Genomic DNA, 24,074 nt, shown 5'->3' with positions numbered 1-24,074 from the left:
ACCGTTTTTAAGCTTAACATGCACTTAATAATATCAATAAATATCGAGGTGTGTTACCAGGGCCGGATTAAGGCCCTGTGCTATTATGGGGTCTATTTTGTAAGGCATGTTCTTTTCATTTTCTTTTTCTTCAAAATGATTATAAATATCTTATTAACATTTAGGGGGGGGGTCGCTAAGCAAGCGGGGCCGTAAGCTAGAGCTTATGTTGCCTACGGGTAAATCCAACTATTTAGATTTCTGAACAAAACTAAAAAAAAGATATTATAGGCCCTACTTGTAAATATAATATCTTTCCCTTATTTTCTTATTTGCATTTTTTTTTTGTACAGTAATTTTATTAAATTATATATTTCTGAAATGTGGTGACCCAACTAATTATAAGCTGAATCCCTGGGAAGCCGCACAAGCGTAAATTCGCCTTGGTTATACTTAGAATATCAAGTAAAAAAGAATAGAATCAATTAAGATCTAATTGTTCTCTTTCTCTTATATTATGATAAGAGGCGCAAGAAAAACAATACAGTTACGTCTTAACCTAAGATGATTGACGAATTCCAGCTTCCAGCTTTAAAAAGATAAGATTTGAAAATGTCATCCATGCAGTAGTTTCCGTACAAGAAGCATTCCCCCCACCCCCTTTTGACTTTTTGAAAGTAAACAATAAAACATGCCATTATATGTTTGTCTAAAGTAGGTCAGAATGTATGGCCTTGAGGCGAATTGAGCTTAGCCTCGAGAGTTCTGGATCCACCTGGTGCACGACAATTGTCGAATTGATTCGGAGAGCAGCACTGTTAGGCAGAGATCCACAAGGACGATTGATTTGCAAGCCAGCTGTGGTAGTAGTCTGCTGATAACGGCTAGTGCCCTGACACATCAGAGCCGGAGCTTGGAAGGTGTGAGGCACTTGACAAAAAGAATTGCAACTTAAAGTGCATTTAGGTAAATCACTTATCTTGTGCAATAGTGTGAGGCCTTTGAAATATTTCAGCATTTCAGCATATAATTTACACATAAACAAACATTCATTATTGTGAACAATATTTTTTCGCTCCGTGTTTGAATATAAACTCAAATCTAATTATTTTAATAAAACGAATTGTCTAGAAATAGTTCTTGATTTTTTTACTGTTGTTGAAAAAGAGTCAACTGAAAACACATCCCTTGATCATTGATGTGTTTAAATGGCGTCAAGCCCAGATGAAAATAATAGAGAGTAGAATAAATGAGAATTGAGCCAGCTCACATCTCAATGACAAGAAAAAGGACGCCTATTATAAGCAATCTCGACATGACCGCAAAATGTTTCGACTCAGAACCGGATACAACAGAATGAGACAACATTTGTTCGGGAAGGTAAAAGTCGGAAAGAGTGAAACCTGCCCTTGTGGAGCATCACCAGAGAATGTTGACCATGTCTTTCAAAGCTGCTTACTATATCAAGAGGCCCGAACAAGACTCTGGTTACCTTTCTATAGGACAAAAACTATACGGAGAACTGCCTGATCTGGAAACCACCGCGCAGTTCATCTCAGATATAGGATTTCTGATCTGAACTACCTGATCTGGAAACCACTGCGCAGTTCATCTCAGATATAGGATTTCTGATCTGAACTACCTGATCTGGAAACCACTGCGCAGTTCATCTCAGATATAGGATTACTGATCTGAACTACCCGACATGTAAAATGAGAAAGAAGAAGAAGCGATGGTAAAATGTTGACCATATTATTTCACGAATTTACCGGAAGTATTTATTAGAAGTAGGGAGCGCGATGGCTGAGTGGTTAAGCGCTAGGCTTGCGAACCTGAGGTCTTGGGTTCAAATCACAGTGTAGACAGGGATTTTGAACTTCGGGATTTTTAGGGCGCCCCCGAGTCACCCAACTCTAATGGCTACCTGACTTCAGTTGGGAAAATAAAGGCGTTGGCCATTATGCTGCCACATGACACCCTGCTCGTTAACCGTTGGCCAAAAAAAAACAGATAACCTTAAAATCATCTGTCCTATATACCACATATTCTGAAAGAGGAACTTTTCTTTAGTAAAGTAGAATGAGTCTTACTGTCTGGTTCAGTAATTATAAACGCGATAATATTTCTTATAAAAGTTGGATTATTGAAAATAAAACTTACCCGTTAAACTTTAGGTGAGGAGCTAATTTACAGAGTCAGGGCCGGCTCAAACAATTGCCTGGCCCTATGTGAAAAGGAATGCGCGGGGCCCAGTTTAGGTAAGCATAATGTCAAAATAAAAATTTTGTATTAGAAAGTACATTCGCCTTTGCAATAAATTTTTATTAAATGAAAGCTGACAATGACGTGTTTTTTTTTTATCGCGCTTAGGATTGATACCCCAAAATGACAATGCTATCTATTATTCAGGAGATTTTAATAATTTCCAGGACTTCATTTTAAAATATATATTTTGCAATAACAAGAGATTTCCAGGAGGCCCTAGAAAATCAAGAGACCGCGGAAATCTGTTATTAAACATAAGTTATAATGGTTTAATTTAATAATTTACACGGGGCCTATGAAAGTGCGGGGGCCCACTGCGACCGCCCTGTACAAGTCCTCAACGGAAATTGTGTTGTTGTTTTTTTTTATTAAGAAATTAGAAACCATATCAAAATTAATCTATATAAACATTTCTATTATTCGAAAGAGTTAATGTTGTAAAGGGAAACCAACGTAACCTACTGCAATGAGATAAAAAAAATTCCTAGTTATGTCTCTTTGATAATTGATCAAAACAGCGTGCATATTCCACTCTATAAAATCATCTTTTCCGCGTTGACACATTTCATTACTGAATGAGTCCAGTGTCTTATTCCACTGCTGCTAATATAAGAGCACGGACATTTTGAAAGGAACGTCAAGTTAGCTGGGTGAGTGAAGGAGGCAGGCCCAATAAAAAGGCTAAAAATAAAAAGCAAAACTAACAAAGAAAATCGTTGCTATCAACAAGAGCCTGGAGTCCGAGTTCACAGCTGGCACAGTTTTATTGTACGTCAAATATATTTGCCTAATGTTTTATTTCCTTGGAGTGTTAAGCATTAAAAAAAAAAGGAAGCGGGGAGATTAAGCCCGAGGAGGGGGGGGATGACTTTAAATTGGACAATAAAATCCTTTTTATTATTTTGTTTCTATGTATTTCTGTTTCCTCCTTTTCTATTAGGTCTTAAAGGCTAAAGCAGACTGGGCAAGCGACTTTCAAACAATCATTATTGTGTGTTGAGAATATTTGAATCTAGACTTATATAACATCAATTACTATCTCAGGCATAGCCCTAGCGAATCCAGAGCTTTGGAAAGGGGGGGGGGACGATTTTTTTCCAAACCCTAACGCCCAGTAAACCTTAACCCTAAGCATTAACGATATATATACTTATATTAGAATTTTTCTTTTAAAAAAGCAGTGTTTCTCGACCTCTAGCGAAAAATAAAATCATGTTGAGGCCTTTGTCTTGACAGCTAGGGGGTCTGGGGGAGCACTGTAAGCTCCCCCATCCCAGTTGGTTCCGGGGCGAAGCCAAAAGCGTTTTCTTGCATTCTTCACTGCAGAAACGCATTATCTTGACATCTACAACTCATTATTCATAGTATTGAAAAGGGACCTTTTGAATAATGTATTACTTGAAAAATATTCTAATATGAATTTACAGGCCCTTACTACATTGCAAATACAACCGATTTTGTTCCTTGAAAAGATAAGATAACCCACATATTATGATTAAGACTTTGAGGATAGCCGCCGAAACAAAAATATTCGAAAAATAATATTGAACATTTTGTTCAATAGGCATGTTTGTAACAAAACTATAATTCAAAGCTCTAAATAAAAAATTTCGGAAGTGGGAGGAGAAATTAAGTGGGCCAATTAGATTCTAATTTTCTTGCATTTTTAGGATTCAAGTATACATCTTATATTATCTTATTTTATATAACACAGACGTTACTTTGTATCACAATAGTTATAATCTCAAAATTTTTTATACAATAGAAAAATATCAGTTTGAGTAAAGGTTGGGAAAAGGTGACTAGGAAAAGAATATTTGGGTTCAGAACTTGTGTGCAATTATTATTATAGCTTTTATATAGCATATATGCTTATAGCATGCTCAGAGCGCTTTTGGTTCAATCTCATTTGTGGACCGGTGGGGGTATCTAGGACTTGACTTTCCATGGTGCCTTTAGGCGCTCAGTAAACACAACTCTGCCCGAGTCGGGTGTCGAACCTCGAGCCCCCTTCTAGGTAGCCAAGACAAGCCAAGTTCAAGCGTACTTGGCTTCTCGACCACGCTTCCCACCATAATTACAGAAACTCTATCGCCATATTGGACTATTCTGTTTTAAAATTCATGTTTTCGTCTGGAAAGGGGAGAGGGCGGTAAAGTGAAAAGGTTAATCCTGGCTCCTTTTTATAATGTCTGCATTTGGAATAAAAGAATAGGGGGGGGGGGTAACTCGATATATTTAATTTATAGCATATATCAATTATATTAGTGACATATTTGTTTAAATTTTGTAATTTCTTAACTAAAATACAAAAAGAAAAAAACGTATTTATTTGTCCGATGGGCGGAAAGCGATTGCATGTATCGCCCCTCCCACCTGGTACAACCCTTTTTCATTTTATATTTACTAATGATAAAATTTGAGATTAGAGTTTGTGTGTGACATAATATACAAATGGGCTAAAATATCAATATGTACCTTATATTATTTAGATATTCAACAAATTTTGTTTACAAACTATGATTTCTCCATAAAAATAGGACAGGCCTCCACTATAGGGCTAAAGTGGGGGAGGGCAGTAGAAGCAATCGCCCCCCCCCCTCACCGAATCGGCTAAGATACCAGAAGTGTAGCGATAGATATATTATAAACATTATATAGTAATTTAACTAATTTTGTTCACAAACTATGATTTCTAAATAAAAGTAGGACCGCACCCTCCTCTGAAAGGGTTTAGGTGGGAAGGGCAGTAGATGTATTCGCACCCCACACCAGAGGCGGACTGGCTTTAGGGGCAAACGGGCAAATGCCCGGTGGGCTGGTACCAAATGGGCCGGTCTGGTCGCGACCAAAGAAAAATTATAAATATATTGCAGAGGGGGGGGGGGTAAAAAAAAATCCCCTCCACCGAAAAAATCCTGGCTACGCCCATGATATGACATGCCATTTTGTGGGCCGGTTTATATGGTAATGCCCGGGCCGATTTTGATACCCAGTCCGTCCCTGCCCCACAGCCAATCGGCTAACAGTAACGGGAGGACGTAGAACGTAATCATCTTCTTATTTTGAAGTAACGTCTACGTTTCATAAGATGGATAATAAAGATCATTCATTTATTTGTTTAGTGAATCACAGGAGCAGAATAAAGCGAGGGCAAACTTAGTATAAAGACTAAGCGCACAACCATTTTCACAAAGAAGTCAAAGATTCTACCATTTTCACTAAATAGTCAAAGATTTTACCATTTTCACTAAATAGTCACAGATTCTACCATTTTCCCTAAATAGTCACAGATTCTACCATTTTCACAAAGAAGTCAAAGACACTACCTTTTTCACTAAATAGTAAAAAATTCTACCATTTTCTCTAAATAGTCAAAGTTTCTACCATTTTCACTAAATAGTCACAGATTCTACCATTTTCACTAAATAGTCAAAGATTCTACCCTTTTCATTAAAGTCAAAGATTCTACCATTATCTCTAAATACTCAAAGATTCTACCATTTTCACTTAATAGTCAAAGATTATACCCTTTTCACTAAAGTCTAAGATTCTACCATTATCCCTAAATACTCAAAGATTCTACCATTTTCACTTAATAGTCAAAGATTCTACCATTTTCACTAAATAGTCAAAGATGATACCCTTTTCATTAAAGTCAAAGATTCTACCATTATCTCTAAATACTCAAAGATTCTACCATTTTCACTAAATAGTCAAAGATTCTACCCTTTTCACTAAAGTCTAAGATTCTACCATTATCCCTAAATACTCAAAGATTCTACCATTTTCACTTAATAGTCAAAGATTCCACCATTTTCACTAAATAGTCAAAGATGATACCCTTTTCATTAAAGTCAAAGATTCTACCATTATCCCTAAATACTAAGATTCTACCATTTTCACTAAATAGTCAAAGATTCTACCATCATCCCTAAATACTCAAAGATTCTACCATTTTCACTAAGCATTAAGTAGTTAAAGACTACCACGATGCCATTTTTTCCAGTTCCATCTCAATACTCTGGTAAATGGATTGTTAGACACTAAATATTCTTAGACATTTAGTTAGTATAGAGACGCACCATAGTTGACAGACTTTCAATGCTACATTTAGTGACGTCACGGATTACTTGGGTTCTAGATTATTTTATGTTATTATATTCAGTTGGTGTTAGGGCTTCGAAAGGATAACAACAATAAGGGCAACACCATGAATACAACAACGATAAATACAACGATAAGTACAATGTATATAAAACCTAACACGCTTGTATTATTGTGGGGGAAAAAACGTTTGCAGAACTAAAAACAAAATACAAAACAAACCGTTTGCAAACATGGCGCTCTAGCGAAAGTTTGTTGATGTGAAAAAAGTCTTTGTTATTATGACAGTTAGAGGCTGGCATCCAGGCTTGGTTTTTGAGGAGGAGGGGATTGGTCTGCACTTTTAGTTCCGGGCGTGTCTTCGTCTTGGCCAGAGAAACTTGAGCTTTCAAAAGACTTGAACAGCAGTGCTGTGCCGTGGCTTTTTCTCTTGATTACATCCGCCAGGTCCTTACCTTTTAACGACAAACTTCTGCTGACCAACCCTGTCAGAACCAAGCTGTTTTCTGCATCCGGTGCATCGTGCATAATATTCCCCTCCCCTAAGTAAGTGTCTGTTATGCTCGGTCGGTGTTTGTAAAAGTTCACAGCGTCGTCGATGGATTGTCTTCTCCTGCCGAATCTTCTCTGGCCATGGGCTACGCGGATCATCTCCCCTAGGGAATACCGTCGCTTGCAATGGAGCATGTCCCCAGCGCTGTTGGCGCGTTCAGGGAGTTCCTTGTCTGAGGCAGAGTGCACACCTGTGGCCTCAGCGAGATTTGAGCATGATTCCGGAGTATTTGGTGAGGAAGATGAGATGGTGTCTACTACCTTGGTGGTTCTGGAGTCGCACATAACCTGGAGATTCGTTTTGTTTTCAGCGCTGAGTATTGATGTGGCTACCGGGGTAGTTTGGTGAAAGTTGGACAAATCCATGAGGTAATGATCTCCCTGTGAGCATGTCATCTCAAGATTTGAGAACCTAACAATATTGAAAGTAGAAATTATTAGAAACATTCAGTTTCACGAACTCACTAAGAATTACATCTAAGAAATTTAATTAAATAAAAAAGTTATTATTATTATAGCTTTTATATAGCGCTACTTTCATGCTTATAGCATGCTCAGAGCGCTTTTGGTCCAATCTCATTTGTGGACCGGTGGGGGGGGGGAGGGGGTATCTAGGAGTTGGTTTTCCGTGCTGCCTTTAGGCGCTCAGTAAACACAACTCTGCCCGAGTCGGGTGTCGAACCTCGAGCCCCCTTCTAGGTAGCCAAGCCAAGCCAAGTTCAAGTACACTTGGCCTCTCGATCACGCTTCCCACCGTTTGTGAAACACTGATATATAGGCCTAGTAGAAACTTCTTAGACTTTAAATGAAAGTTCCATGCATATAGGCCCTATGTTCCTTGAAACTTCAATAATTAAATCACTCTAAATTGTGTTTACTGAGCGTGTGTTTTAAAAAAGTGGACTGGATTAGAAATCTCTTGTTATGCTGCTACTGACAGGCTTTTTAAGGTTTAACAGCACGTCGTTTGTAAAAAGCTTTAACTGTGATATACTTCAAAACCAGATTTATAAGACTACACGGTAAAATTAAATATTTCATGACCTACACTAGAATTGAGCAAATAACATATGGCATGAATAAGTGTGCACATTAATGACCTCTGACCTGTAGCCCCACATCATCTCCGACGTTTGATATGACTTTCTAGCCTGAAATGGCCGACAGGTGGCACCACAGACAGCATCAATGACAACAATTAGCTCGTGCTGGCCATCGAGAAGCTCATCTCTAGCAGAAATAATTGACGAAAAAAAAAATACAGATGAAATGTGTTTATATAGCAGGCATTTGATAACAAGTAACACATATGAAATAAACATGAAAAATGTCTGCTTTAAGGGGTATTGGTTTTCATAAATATAATAGAATAATATCTTGTTATAGCTGTAGCGGCGACGAGGTAGGGGTCGCAATGTGGTCGCTCTTGACGGTGTATAACAAACTGACTTGAATTTAACAATAATTTGTTAAGATGCGTATTTAGTGCCAATGAGCCAAAGTGTCATTTCGCACCCACATTCAGTCGGAAGCATGCCAGATACATTCCCCGCAAACAAGATGAATCACTAACCTGGACAATGACCACAGAGGAGACTCACTGTCCACTACGTGTATAATCTGAGTGGGCCAAGGGAAAAATATTTCACTGCGTCCACTTTCTGACATAAAATGGACTCGGAACGACCTGACTGGGACAAAACCGCCTGAAATAGATCACAAATAACGATGTCAGGAATGGTTGAAACAGCACTGCTACTAAATAAAGATATCAAACCTGAGTATAGCAATACTGTTACAAAATATGAATTTCAAGACTGTATAGGGGACTATAGAACAACATTGCCATTAAATATAGATTTCAATAATATATATAGCAACATTGCGAAAATAAAATAAAAACTTTAAATTTCTAAAGAGTTATAGTCCAACTATTCTGTGTACAAACTCGAATCTTCGAGAAGGCAACGTGTAAAAAAATTCCTGTTTACACTTCTCTTGAGACCTTGATGCGCAGACAACGTGACACGTCTTTTAAGTCTACACACCACAGACACTGGATCTCTAATAGTAATGATATCTCAAGATTTCATCAGTTCTTTGAAAGACATGTCTATGTAAGAAACCTCTTAGCTAAAACAATATATATTTATCTATTTGTAATTGCTGTTTGCATAGCGCGTCTTTCGTGCCCCCGATAATATGTTTGATCTGCTCTTTTGCAGACAAGTGGGATAGTGAGAAAGGGGAGGTAACTGTGTGAAATTTGTTCTGATGTTTTAAGTCATTCAATGTTGACACGCAGTCATTGGGTTGTAGCCCCCAAAAACACTAGTCCAAAACTGTCCAACCAAACTTTTGTAGACGTATTTATCTCTTAATGCCAAACTTAAATAAAACTTGAACCAACTTTTTTTTTATAAAAACAAAAATGAATACAAGTTTTATTGACAAACTAGCTGGATATGATTCGCGGCCTGCGGGCTTTAGTTTGAGTATGATTATTATTGATCTAGTAGATTGAGTTCAGATCTAGGCCTATGTCAAACATGCAGAATGTTCCTTTCACATTTTTTTATTAAATTTTGCCACGAGTTCGGGACATACATACGTACAAACGCTTTACTTTGTGCTTCATATAGATTTAAACAGTTTCAATTTCAATAAAGGTGTATGTAGAAACACTAATGAAATAATGATATACTGAACAATTTAAGCAAAATGCAATCCTTACTAAAAGCCACACCTTTTTCTAGTAGACGTCTCCTGCTTACACTCTGCATGTCAACTTTCACCCATCTGTTTATAAGCTTAACTACGACAGACTTCCTCGTGATTACATCAGAGTGTATTGAGCCAATAGAAACAAACTTATCCTTAACGTCATGGTTACATCAGAAACACACACGCTTAGACACTCCATAACATTCAATAAACACAACTCTGTTATTAGCGTCAATACTGGAACTACGAAGTCCTAGTCTACTACACCAGGAATCAGCTCAAGATCCAATCATGCTAGAGCTATGTAGACATGTTGTGCAAATCTAACACATTGCTGCCCAATATCATGCATAGTAGGGGCGCGGTGGTCGAGTGGTTAAGCGCTTGGCTTCCGAACCTGAAGTCATGGGTTCGAATGCCGGTGAGGACTTGGATTTTAAATTTCGGGATTTTTAGGGCGCCCCTGAGTCCACCCAACTCTAATGGGTACCTGACTTAAGTTGGGGAAAGTAAAGGCGGTCGGTCGTTGTGCTGGCCTCATGACACCCTGCTCTTTAACCGATGACCTTAAAATCATCTGCCCCATAGATCGCAAGGTCTAAACGGAGAAACTTTTGTTTTTTATCATGCATAGTTCCCTCTTTCAGATGTATGGGGCAGATGATGTTTCTGTGGCCCATGGTTAAATAGGGTGTCACGTGGCCTCACAATGAGCAACTGCCGTTACGTTTTCCCAACTAATGTCAGGTAGAACTAGAGCTGGGAGGACTCAGAGACGCATCCCGAAATTAATAACATCTCAGTCTTCACTGGGATTCGAGCCCGTAACTCATCGGTTCGGAGGCCAAGCGCTTTACCACTCAACCACCGCGCCTCCAACATTGTGGATGGCACTTTTATATGAGTGGCAAAGTGTATTGCTTACATGACTACTTCATATAACTCTCAGTCAGAATACATACAATTTGTGTCTACGTTTCTTTATTCTAACAAAATATTGCATGTATAATCTTAAGTATAAGGACTTTAAATAAACTAAATTATTGTATATTATATGTATAATATATCAGTAACCGACGATTATAAAGAATCGGCACTTTGTTTTGTTTGAACCCCCCGAGCTGCCCTCCTCCTAAACTTAATCTACTTTGTTTACTGATTAAGGATTGGTTGTAATTAGCTGAATAAACTGGCAGACAATATACGAGACTTGCCGGCAACAGCTTGACTTTACGAGGGGGAATAAATCAAACAACAACACGAGTTACCTCCCTCCTGCCCCCAACTCACCTGCGGTCTGATTAGTAAGGCGAGATACACCACCCTCCTTGAAAATGCTACCGTTGACCAAATGGACATTTCTTATTTGTTGTTGTGTCTACTGGTAAAGTTTGTATTCTATCCGCCAAAACGTGGTAGGGAGTGGAGAGGCGGTTCGACACTATAGTGTGGTAGAACCAATAACAACCGATGCTGGAGCTTACCTTATAACTTAATTCAATCATTTTCAAGACCAAAACAAATATACTCTCAAATCTGCTCGCTGTTACCTGACTTCAGATCGTGTTTCAATCACGAGACCAGTAAACAAAGTTTATTTAATATTTTAGATTTTAGATGTAAACATTGTGTGCTTTAAGATAAAATAATTCGAAGGGATGTACAAATAGAAGAAATCTTAGTAAAGTTGAATCTAGCACCTCATAAGATCATGGGAAAGTGGATAAGGCTCACATAAACCAAGATCCGGCACTGGGACGCCACATTACATATTAGTCATCTTCTTCTTTTCTTTAATCCTGTGCACTCCCAGGGGAGCATAGGGCCGCAACCACACCTCTCTACCGAACTCGGTTTTGAGCAGCTTTCTTCCTGCTCTCATGTCATTCCAGTACCCTCAGATTCACTGATGACTGACCTCTTCCAGGCTTGCTTGGGTCTGCCCACATTCCTCTTTCCTTGTGGGTTCCAGTCAAGTGCCTGCTTTGCAACATTGGTAGCTGGTTTTCGCAGGGTGTGTCCTATCCAGCTCCATTTTCGTTTTGTGATGTCTTGGGCTATGGGCTTTTGTCTAGTTCTCTCCCACAAATCAATAGTAGTTATCTTTTCTGGCCACCTAATTCCTAATATCTGGCGTAGGTATCTTTTAACAAAGGTCTGGAGCTTTTCCATATTTGTTTTAGTGACTTTCCAAGTTTCTGAACCGTATAGAAAGACAGACTTAACGTTTGTATTATAGATTCGTATCTTGTTGTGTAGAGATAATGCCTTAGAGCGCCAGATAGTTTGAAAAGTTGAAAAACATATTAGTCATAGATGTAATAATCGATGGTGATATTTGTTTACGTGACTGTGTCACTCTTGCGTCTCGAGAAACGATTTTTATTTTTTGCAACTTCTTTTAAAAAAAGATGAAGTGACTAAAAGAAGCCAATCCTTGATGCACAGCTGAGGTCAAAGGTTGGGCATCTGTAATCAGCAGATGTTGTAGCACTTTCGGTATCTTTCACCCTTCTTTCTACTTCTGGTGTGTACGCCATCAGCAATCCAGAACCCTTCCTTAATGCTTTGCTCTCCATGTGGATCTATCTAGTGCCTCTTTTTCCCAACTATTGGTGACGATTTTGAAGAGCTTCATGTCGCGTTTGCATGCATTAGTATACCTTTAAAAGTGGGCGACCTGCGGCTCTCTTGCCTTCTATTAGATTACCAACAAATGTGGGAGTCTACCTTGTGGCATTTTGTGAACATGTCCAAACCAGCCAAGGCGTCTACAGCTAATAACGGAGCGGATGTCCTGGCACCCTGCTCTTCCCAGCTCTTCCTCGTTGGTTATTTTATCTTACCGCCTTATTTTAAAAATACGCCTTTAGCGTCGGAGGTGGAAGATTTTAAGCTTTTTTTTTCCCTGCCAAGAGTAGGTTGACCATGTTTCACTATCGTATACCAGAGTGCTCATCACACAGGTCCGGCAGAGTTTGGGTTTAGTTTTTGTAGTCAGCAAGGTATTGTCTCACATTCATATACTCACTACTGATGACATGTTACGCTAGCTAGATTCACCGGGACACATGCCAGGCTCACCAAGCAACGCATGACAAAAGATACATTTTGAAGATACACAACAACCAGTGGCATAGGTAGGGGGAGGGAAAGAGGAGTCTAATTTGTAAATCCCCCGAACCCCCACTTGAGGGGTCACCCAAATGAATATTCGAAATTTGTTCTTACATTAAAAATTACGCCATCTCGAATGTCAAAATACAGGCCCCTAAAGAGGTCAAGCTCCAAAGCCATTAGCTACATCACTGACAACAACTATAGTATAAAACTTTAACTATAGTATAAAAGGATCTCACCTTCTTTGGACTCGTGTTTCATGACAAGAAAGCCTTCAGCGTGAGCCCCTGTTATATCCGATCTTCTCATGTCGCCGATCCTGACAGACAGGTGTAGCTGAGCGTCCTGCTCATATAGACACACCTGGTTGCTGAACATAATCGTCTCGCAACGCCTGTTACAGATAAATACAATAATTTCAAATGGACGAATCCACGTGTTCACATCACAAATTCGATTAGATTCGATTTCCTTATAATCTTTTAAAACTCGATACCGTTTCTTTCCTCGTTAATCGATTCCAATTTCTTTTTTTTTTTTTAAATCGGAAGAACTTTTAGAAAACTTATATTAGGATGAACTATTGGCTATAATCTAAAAATTATTCCCTTTAAATGGTAAAATGTTTTAACTGGAGGTTTTAAAGTGTAAAAGATAAGTCAAAACTTTAAATAGTCATAAAGCCAAAGAATATAAAATAATTAGAATACACAAAGCTATAAGAACCTCGGCTTTTACCAGCCTTGCATGGCTAATGAAATGCTAATGACATGGATAAAATGCTATTTCAGTAGTTCTGTTTAATGTCTACCAGCTCAGGGCAGATATTCCTCTCACAGGGTGGCCAACCTATCTCGTCATGGAATTGGGTGAAATTTAAATTTCCACCACACGAGTCATGGACACCATCCCCGCATAAACTCGGGGAATCCATTAGAACCCAACCTCTGCAACTTCATTTTTGTACTATGGGCAATATGGGTTTTGATTGGCCAGATAGTACCGCAGCACGGCTCGGATATGGCCCACCGGCCGTGGTTTGGGTGTCAGTGTGCTGACACATTATCTTTTCTCATACATAGAAGCTAATGTAACATGTGTAAGACACACCGGAGATGTTGTTTGAAAATTGATAGCGTAAACTCAAAAGTAAATGTTATGAATATAGGCACGGTGACTTCATTATTATTTTTTTTCAATTGAAGATTTTCATTATGGCGGATAAATAGAAATAGCCAACGGTTTGGTGTATCCGGAGTACAGACTATTGGAAATGTTGATTAGATATGTAATTGAGAAAGTATGTAATACATTGTGTGTACTTTTTTTTTAGCACTTATGAATAGAATTTCCGAGTTGTGTCGAGTGTAGAACAATGCACCTTTTATTAGTTTGACAAATATATTGAACATAATAAATAAATGAACAGCAGCACATGAACAGTTTTTTAAATGAAAGTTGTGAATTAAATACGACGAAAATAAGGGACTGCGTTGACCAAGACTCGAACCAGTGACCCTGGAAACGACAACACCGCCTAGCGATAACGCACTAAGCGAACTTAACCTCTAGACTCTAGACCTTCGGAATGTCCAAAAAAACAACAACATTCTTCTGGTCCAGAGTCATTCACCCATATGCAAATTACCACCCCAGTGGTCAATGATCACATGCCCTAGCTAGCCCCGCCCCCACCTCGCCACATCCGTGTTCACCAACAACTTGAATAGAGCCGACACAGACAGCCGTTTGTCATGTATTAGACAAACAACAGCTCTATTTAATTGTGTATCTCTCATAATGACAAGTGGACAACATAAATACATTACATATAGAAGCTTCAGTGGGTATGAGCAACTAAGCTGTGAAAGTAAATATAGATGCGAAGCTAGGTGCTGAAACAAATGATTGAATTCACTACTTTCTCTCATATAAAAGCTGGTCCCTGGTGCTGCTTTTCATTTATGTTTGATCTGTTTCTATCATCATTTGTCTCAGCATCTAGCTTCGCATCTACAAGGAAATAGTATGTGTCGGAAGTGAAGAAAAAAGGTGCATGCGCAGTAGCAATATAGTTAAATTTGGTAAACGTTCAAATAAAAAAGTTTTAGCAATAAAAAGTGAACCCTTCGAACCTCTATATAAATCGGGGCTTTTCGAACTTCGCACTTTACTCTATATTAGATCGGCAGCAAAGGTGTTTCCAATGTGGTACTCTTGAACTTGTTCATTGTAAAACAACTCTCAAACTCCCTCGTTCCATTTACTTCTGTTTTTCATTAGGTTCCAATATATCGACACCCCCCCCCCTCTCCCCACGAATCCCCATATCATTTTTTTCTTCTTTTACTCTACTGTATTGCTGTATGTTACTGCTTAAATGTAGGGGAACCAAGCTCTTGAAAATCAAACGGCAGACTGCTGTGTTTACCATTTAAAGTTAAAAATATTTAATGCTTCAAAAGTATTAAGACTGTTAATCTTACTTAAATAATGTCGAATCAACACTTAACAATGGTACAATAAGCAAAGTAATTATAAAAAAAAAAAAAAAAAAAAAAAAAAAGAGAATGAGACAGTGGGGAGAGGGCTCCGTGTATAAGAGAAAGAACTGCATATTTACAGCCATATCTCTTAATATTGTAAGATTTATTTCCTTTATCTATATACAAAATCACCACTGATAAATTAATCAATTTGTTAATTTTCGTTTATTGATGTATGTTTTGTTAGGGACAATGAATGTTTAAGCAAAGTTTCAACTTGTTCCGAGAATTGGGTAGGAGCAATAACGTGTACAAAATTTGCACCACACAGACATAGTGAGTTGATATTAGCTTTGTAAAAAGTTTTTAAAAAACTAGATCTAACTGACCTTTTAGCGCGCCTCGTTTTGGAGACAACAAGACTAGCCAGTGCAAACTGTAGTCCGGCACCAATGATGGACTGCAGCATCACCAGGATGTACATCTCCGGACACTCTTCTGTCTGGTACCGCTTTCCGTATCCTATGGTAGTCATGGTCTCAATGGAGAACAGGTAGGCTGCCGTGATGGTTGTAACATTCTGTAGGCAAGGCTTGAAGCTCTCCGGCTGCTCGTCCATGTCGCCGTGTAAATAGCAGAGCAAATAAAAGAGGCATGCGAATAGAAACCAGGTGACGACTAGTCCACTGATGAAGATTAAAATATTCCATCTAAATGGAAATAAAATTTAAAAAAAATTAAACCAAACACAGTAAATAAAAACAGTAGGTAGCTTATATGACGTATATTTAAGTATCCAGGTGGCAGCACTAACAGGGTTTGATATCACGTGATGCTATGGGTCTTTCTGTCGTCGGATGTACCAAAGTAAGTTGATACATATTTCCATGAAGGGTGAGGTGGGGCCTTGGACATGGAGGGTGAGGTGGGGCCTTGGACATAAAGAGTGAGGTGGGGCCTTGGACATGGAGGGTGAGGTGGGGCCTTGGACATGGAGGATGAAGTGGGGCCTTGGACATAAAGAGTGAGGTGGGGCCTTGGACATGGAAAGTGAGGTGGGGCCTTGGACATGAAGAGTGAGGTGGGGCCCTGGACATGAAGAGTGAGGTGGGGCCTTGGAAGCCTTGAAACACAAACTCAAAATCGACCGCTGAAGCAGGTTTCAACATTTTCAGAAGAATATCGGTATTAAATTCTATCAGAAGTGGTCCACCCAGGCAGGTAAAATGGCAGGTATCAATATTTTCAGAAAGAATATCATAATGAAATTCTATCAAAGGCAAATGACAGAGAAGAATGGAGAAATAAGGTTGACAGATCCTGTGTGGTGCCCCAAAGGTCCAGCAGACCAAGGGATAGGTGAAAGCGAATGTGAAGTTAGAAGAGAACCTGGCCCAACTGATGTCTTATAATGATCGAATTGTTTTGTAAAGGGTCAGTTTCTTATTCAAAGCCCCAAGAACGGATCATTTCCGCAACATCGTGATGAGCCTACGATGGCAAGAATACACAACATCATGATAAACTAGATCTTTCCGGACTTAAGATGGCCAGACTACACAACATCGTGATAAACAACTACAACTGAGTGCGTATCTAACACGTTTAAGGGATGACTGTGTGTCTAAGAAATTTGTTTAATGACTAATAAACATTTTTGGGGAAACGGCATTACCAGCTGAGGCTTCAACTTACTTTTAGTAAGGGGAAAAACCCAGAAGCAACTGGTAGACACTTTTGAGACCCCCGAAGAAACAATACCGCCGAAGACAGGTTCCGATGGCGAAATATAAAATGAAGATGAGTCCTTCAAGATAACGGTTTTGTGTCAGTAGTAAAAACAAATATGCAGGTCAGAGCCAATATATTTATGTCAATATCCTCAAGACGAGAGATTTAGATTAACCACATGTGCAGGTTCATACAACTATTGAAAGATTCCACAGCTACTGAAGATATTGATTCTCCAAGTCCGTCAATTATTAAGAAACAGAAAAAAAAAGCTTACACAGACGAGGAAATAATAAATGTTTTAGACTACGATCTGAAACTGGAAAGTAAACAAAGAATATTTTTAAAAATTTGCTGTGCTCGTTTCTTGACCATATACTTTTCTATCAACAAATGTACCAATAACAAGTAAAATATACAAATACTTTTTTTAAAAAAAATTCGCTTATATAGCCTACTAGACAGATATTACCCGCTGCCCGCGGGTCTTCACTTGCGTATTGCTGATGTAGCCACTGATATAGTGCATTGGAAACAATTAAAGAAAATAATGTTATAAGTAAAGCGAATGCATAAATTCATGAATAAAAAAATATTATGAATGGAGCTAAAAATAGCTAATTGACCTGATTTCACGCGATATTATGAATAGAGTTACACTCATGTAAAAATGCTTTAGAAAAACAAATTTGAATGTTAATTTGATTAAAATATGAAATGATTTGACTATAATTAGTATGTTCATGTGTAAAAGTATAAAACTATCTTTGCGAAGAGAAGTTATAACATCTTACAGTTGAATCTGAGTTTTAGACCTAGCAATGGAAAGATGTGTAACATTACGAAATTCGTCCTATATAGAATGTTAACTGTCCATCTTGTAAATATATTTTTACAACCAGTGTGTAGATAATAGCTTTTAAAAATCAGTGCATAGATTTGTTCTATCCTACTTCTATATGATTGTTAGAAATTTTTGTATGAATAAGAAACGAGAGAAACTCTTAAAACAATGTCTGTTTGTTTTATGCAGAACAACGAATTGATTTTTAGAGAACTTCTTTGTCATTCATTTTGATAATGTTTCTGGTGTTCCATATTTCTCTTATGTCCTTATAAGAGATGATTGATTTACACTCACAAAGATTTCGTGTTTTTTTTTAGATCTAGTATTTAAGACTTCGATGTTGTGTGTACAACTTAGTCTATCCATTTAAGCATGTTATGTTAAGCCTATACCCATATGTAATTTGAGACTGTATTTTAATGTGTGTTATTGTATTTGCCATGTGCAGGTACAACAAAGGTGTACAATTAACGGATCTAAATCGGTCAACGAGTTGCCTTCGTCATTTACTTCTTCCGCGCCCAACCCACCACATATATTTTATATTATCAATATTAGAAGGATCCTAGGTATCACATACAAAGAGGAGGTCAGAAACAGTATCACAACAGCGATTGGGCCCCACGATGACCTACTATTAACCACTGTCAAAAAATGCAAACTTAAACTTGTGACCATATCGCAACGTCCTCAGGGCTCGCAGACACCTTCCTTCAGGGAACAGTACCAGGAAAAAAAAAGAAGAAGAGGCAGACAGAGAGTGGTGGAAAGGCAACATAAAAGAATGGACGGGCCTGTCATTGAAAGAGATTTTACCCAGGGCAAAAGATGGAGAGAAATGGACAGATCCTGTGTGGTGCCACAATGATTCACCACACTAAGTGATAGATAAATGGTGAAGGTGGGTATATCATCCGAAAGAAAAGGGGATCGTGGAAATTGGTTTATTGATCGTCATGTCACATTGTGTTCTATTGAAGTGATGAGATGCTTTGATATATTTTGAAGCCTATCTCACTTAGTTTCTCGTCAATTCTTCCTTGTATTTTATAACTCTTTATTTTCAAAATTAACCGGAAAGAAATAAACAAATAAATTTCAATGTACGAAAACGTATTTTACGGCAAATGTAAGGTATTTCTAGTTTTAAAAAATGCAACACATGCAATAAACTCGCAACCAAAATCTAAACAGCAACAACATATTTCCACTAAGATAATGATTGAATTGCCTTATAAGCTGTGGCATAAGTATACATATACAAGAGTGGTACTCACTCATTGTTAAAAGAATTGTTAATTTCTGCCTGTGTTCTTTGATTTTCCATGACTTGGAAGTCTTTATCAATAACTTCCGCTGCTGGATGGAAATTGTATCGCTCAAAACTATTTTCCGGATTAGACAGGACTTTCGAACGTTGCTTCCCGACCTCAGGAAAATGTCATGCTAATTACGAATGTCTCTTTTTCATATGGTTAGTTTTAAAAGTCCTATACTTCCCACGTATAAACGGTCAAGACCGCGCTTATTACAAGAAATTTTATTTGCGATCAGATTCAGCCAAAGAGAGAGTTTCTTATTGTTGTGGAGTGTGTGTGGGGGGGTTTCCATGGTAACGACGATGAAAGGTTAGCGCAGCGATTCTCAACCTTTTTAGGTCGGCGACCCCTTTTTACGATTCTGCACTATGCAGTGACCCCACAACCGTAAAATCCTAAGCCTAAGTAACTGTGCTTTCATAATGTTCTAAAACAGTTCACTAAATGTAAATATTTGATATGCATTGACAAAGTTTTAGGTTTCAACACGAAACGATTGTCATTATAGTCTTGAAATAAATATTTCTCCTTATGATTTATTTAAAAAAAAAAAGAGTAAAATTCCCCTTTCAGACCTTGCGATCTAAAGGGCAGATGAAGTAAACATCATGTTTCTGTGGCCCACGGTTAACGAGGGTGTCATGTGGCCAGCACAACGACCAACCGACTTTAATTTTCCCCAAGTAGTGTCAGGTACCCATTAGAGCTGGGTGGACTCAGAAGCGCCCAATAATACCGAAATTAAAAATCCCAGTCTTCAGAAGGATTCGAACCCGGGTCCCCCGGTTCGGAAGCTAAGCGATTTACCGCTCAGCCACCGCGCCTAAATTAAATTGCAAAAAATAAAAATGCATCTTCGTGACATGCATTTTATTTACTACTCTATTTCTTATTCACCATTTTTATGTTGCATACTTGTATGACTATTTAAAAAAAAATAATAGTAGTAGCCTAGCGATAACTATATTTAGCATAAACCATATGCAGTGCCGCAAATCAAGCTTTTCAATTATCTTAGGCGGCCCTTGGCAAATCGTCATTCGACCTCAAGGGGGTTTTGACCCACAGGCTGAGAACACCTGGGTTAGCGGTTGTTTCTTTGGCTGAAGAGTTATGGGTGAAACCACAAAACGATCTGTCATAATTCATGTCAATATAAGTCACGTGGGGGAAGGTTGGGGGGGATACGAACCAGAGACGTATGACGTACCTTTGTTGTGATATAAATTTTTATTTAAATTAGAATTTAATCGAATTTTTTGAGCCATCTATTTCTGACCCAAGACTCAAGACATCATTAGGGTCTGAGTTTCGGAATTCGGGTGCAGTGACTAACTAAAGTTATAGCCTTTAATTGTCCTATACTAAAGCTTTTCTTCGAATCCAAAGATGAATGAAGAGTGCAGTATTTCACGTGACCACGCAGTCCCAGCTGCGATCTATAGACAGTGCCACATCTAGGCACGGGGGCTTCCCAAATTTCCAGATCTGGATTCCCAGATCTTCAGAGCGCCTCTGAATCCAACCAGCTCTATTTGGGTGCCTGACATTAGTTGAGGAAAGGTATGGGTCGTTGCGCTGACCACATGATACCCTCGTTAACAGTGAGCCATAAAATCAGATGACCTTTACATCTTTTTATTTATTGATCACAAGGTCTGAAAGAGAAACTTTACTTTTTTTTTTTTTTTTAGCTCAGACATAATCCTTGTCCCCCGGGTGGTCGATTTAGGTTCTCTTTTCGTCGTCAACATCTGCCCTCGGCAGTGGATTTTCGTTTGGACTCTAATGTGTATTTCATCACCTTTGTGAGAACTCTCCAGTTGTGGAAAGCTAGTGCCAGGTGTTCTCTTCTATAACAGTTAAAACAGGTTGGCGCCTAAGCTGGTCTTTTCCGGGGGGGGGGGGGGGGGGATCTCTGTAACGCCGACCACCTTTCAGCTCACCTAAAAAAGTTGCCATACGGGATATGCGTCTATAGGCTATATACACATTTCGTTTAGTAAATTGATTCGTGTAAAACATGCAGAACCACGTGAGTACCAGCCGACATGGTTTTAAATACCACAAGTGGCACAAGTACCACAGGTTGAGTAGCTGAATATAATATTTGCATCTTTACGAACGTGTGCACCGATGATTGTGACGCAGACATATGTTGTGTAATTTGGCTAGATGTGAAATATCCCGCCATATAGACAAATAGATGTCATTTGTATTGCAATAAACAAAGTATTTACTATTTTATACCACATTATTAGTCTTTTTATATTATTACAATTAACTATGAAATAGTAATATAATAAAACCAAACCATTAATTTTTTTTAAAGGGGCAAAACGTGAATTGGATCTTTATTAGAATGCGGATTAGATCTAGATCTAGATAGAAATCTACGTGAAGAAAATGAGGTGAATACATTTGTTATAAATGTCTCACTTACCTCCATTGTATATCTATAAGAGTGGTGTAGATGTCTGAGAGAAACTTCCAGTGTTTGCCTTCAATGTTGATAGGAATGACATTGTGGCCCGTACTGTGCATCAAGCGCCTTCTGCGAGACCGCTCCACAAATCTTTCAGAGCGTTTCCGGCACAGCCCCATCAGAGGAATTAAAAAGAACAACAACAGTAAAACAACAATACTTCCAGTGCTAGAGGTGTTCTCAAGTTGTTAGTGAGATGCTGTAATACATTTTATTTTTGTTCTCGTTATTTTGAGGTTGAAGTTTTTGCTTGTTGTAATGTGTTTTTAAGAGAAAAACAAATGATGGCGGTCCATTAAAGAGCAATTAAAAGGCAAGGCTTTCACTTAATTGTGATAGACTACTTACTTGTAAATTTGTTTTGTTTCGTGGCCTAACGAATGTTTTGGATAACTGTTAAGAACATCCGTGTGTGTGTGTTTGTTTGTGGGTGTGTGTCTCCTATGTGTATGAGTAGTCGTGTTGATAATACTGGGCATCCTTGTAGCAGGTGTGAACAGTAGCCATTTTCCCTTTTTTTTTTTAAATTTGTACATATGTCTGTATGTATGTGTGTGTGAGTGATGTTTGTGTGTACGTGTGAGGTTGTGTTTGTGTGTGCACTATAAAGTCCAGATGGTGCCATGTCCTAGTCGAAGGTTTGGAAAGAGGGAGGAGATAGAGAGAGAGAGAGAGAGAGAGAGAGAGAGAGGAGAGAGAGACGGAAAGAGAGGAAGTAGAGAGAGAGAGAGGGGTGAGTGGGTATGGAGAAAGAGAGGGAAAGAGAGAGATGGAAAGAGAGGTAGAGAAAGAGAGAACGAAGAAGATATAAAGAGAGAGAGAGAGAGAGAGTGAGACGAAAGACATTAGCATTGTGCTATCACAACAAACTACACGCCAGGTCAACACACCAACTAAATCACCAGATTGAGTGACAACATCCCCCCACCCCATTTTTCTTGTGTTTAGGTCCAACGTATTTAGTCTGCACTGTAGTCCCTCCTACCCACCCCTTCTCTTCTTTCTCCTTACCAAATACCAATGCACACATTTACGCAGTGATTATTTAAAAAAAAATAACTGATATGATAAATGCAGAACAATGTAATAATGTCAAAGAGTTATTGATTCAATAAAAACAACCATATGCAATTGGATGACCCGGTAACATTTGCATAAAGAGGGAGAAAACAGAATTTAAAAACAAGCCTGTAGTCAACTTGTCAGTATAACAGGTGACAAAATATTTAGGTCACAACTGAGTCTCCAAATCCACGTAAAAGACTGCACTCCTCCTCTTCGGACTCAAAGACAATGTGTATTACATAATGTATTTCTGAATACAGTGAACACACAGAGACACACAATACTTAAAGTTAATCTATTTAGTGTTTATAAAAACTTACCTCAGAAGATATTCTTTACTTCTTTACTCACAGATTAAAAAAATCAAACCTAATTGTTCCGTTCCCTCTGCGTAGTAATGCAGACATCTTTAAAAACCACAGTCATATTCTGTTTTTCGGATATCTGAGCGGTTCTAAACTTATGTAACGTTGGCTTACGTTGGTCCGTTTGTGTGTGAGTCTAGTCGGAGAGAATGAAACTGTATTTGTTTATTTATTATTGTGTGGATACATTTTTGCACTGTTTAATTACTAGCTAATTGGCCACACAGGGAAAAACTCGGGTCAAGACTGTTATAATTTTTCAAAGTGTAATAAAAATGAATTTAAATTTGGCTTCAGGTCTAAGACGATCTATCTTGAACACACATACGTCAGCGGGTATTCTCGCACAAATTCAGAGTTAAGTGATTAAAAAGACTTTCAGGAACATTTTGCGCACCGCCTTCTAAGTCTGGATCTAGAGGCCTTGAAATCTACCATTAGAATGTTGTACTTAGAGTAAGATTTACATGCGCCTAACGAGAAGGGGAGGGGAACCGGCGGGGTGAACAATTTTCCTTCTTTTAAAATCTATCATTCATTAGTTATTAAGAACAAAAGTAGTTGCTCTTCCTAAAGGAGGAATTGTCTTTTTCAAAGACTTTTTTTTTACGTAACTGGTTTATTAAACGCTTTAAACATGAATACAAGCGGAAATACCCATTTACGTTTGTGTGTGTTCAAGATATAGAATGTCTTGATCTCCACGCCAAATTTAATTTCAAAGATTATTATACTAAAATTATCATAACGCTCAAATCAGAGTCTTCCTGTGTGGCCCAGTAGCTAGTAGTAAAATTTCTAGGAAAATCGTTAGGGCTATTTTCGAGATCCTTGTCCAGGTTCTGTCCATGTTTTGTCAATGAAAAATTTGCTAGCTGGATAGAGGAATTGTTAAAAAAAAAGTGTGTTTTTTTAAAATCAGAAAGCAAAGCATCAGTCTGAAGCACTTAATAGTGATAAAAGTGAACTAAAGAAAATAGCTTAATAGTGATAAAAGTGAACTAAAGAAAATAGCTTGGTTGACATCTT

At 38.3% G+C, this 24,074-nt stretch overlaps 1 protein-coding gene across 2 annotated transcripts; it reads right to left on the bottom strand.

The window, feature by feature from the left end:
• Positions 1-6,498: 6,498 nt before the first annotated feature.
• Positions 6,499-22,282, bottom strand: LOC106052768 (inward rectifier potassium channel 2-like). Of its 2 annotated transcripts, XM_056021616.1 has the most exons (7): positions 21,964-22,282; positions 21,574-21,814; positions 15,623-15,943; positions 12,987-13,141; positions 8,477-8,609; positions 8,011-8,133; positions 6,499-7,315 (listed from the first exon to the last, which is right to left on the bottom strand). In XM_056021616.1, exons 2-7 carry the CDS (start codon positions 21,732-21,734, stop codon positions 6,640-6,642), a joined length of 1,569 nt encoding a protein of 522 aa, XP_055877591.1. In that variant the 5' UTR covers positions 21,735-21,814; positions 21,964-22,282; the 3' UTR covers positions 6,499-6,639. The 2 variants fall into 2 exon arrangements, with proteins under 2 accessions (XP_055877591.1, XP_055877590.1); XM_056021615.1 differs by having other exon boundaries at positions 21,574-22,282.
• Positions 22,283-24,074: the final 1,792 nt, after the last annotated feature.

The sequence above is a fragment of the Biomphalaria glabrata genome, chromosome 2 (assembly GCF_947242115.1).
Source record: "Biomphalaria glabrata chromosome 2, xgBioGlab47.1, whole genome shotgun sequence".
NCBI lineage: Eukaryota > Metazoa > Mollusca > Gastropoda > Planorbidae > Biomphalaria > Biomphalaria glabrata.
This window is presented reverse-complemented; position numbering and strand designations above follow the sequence as displayed.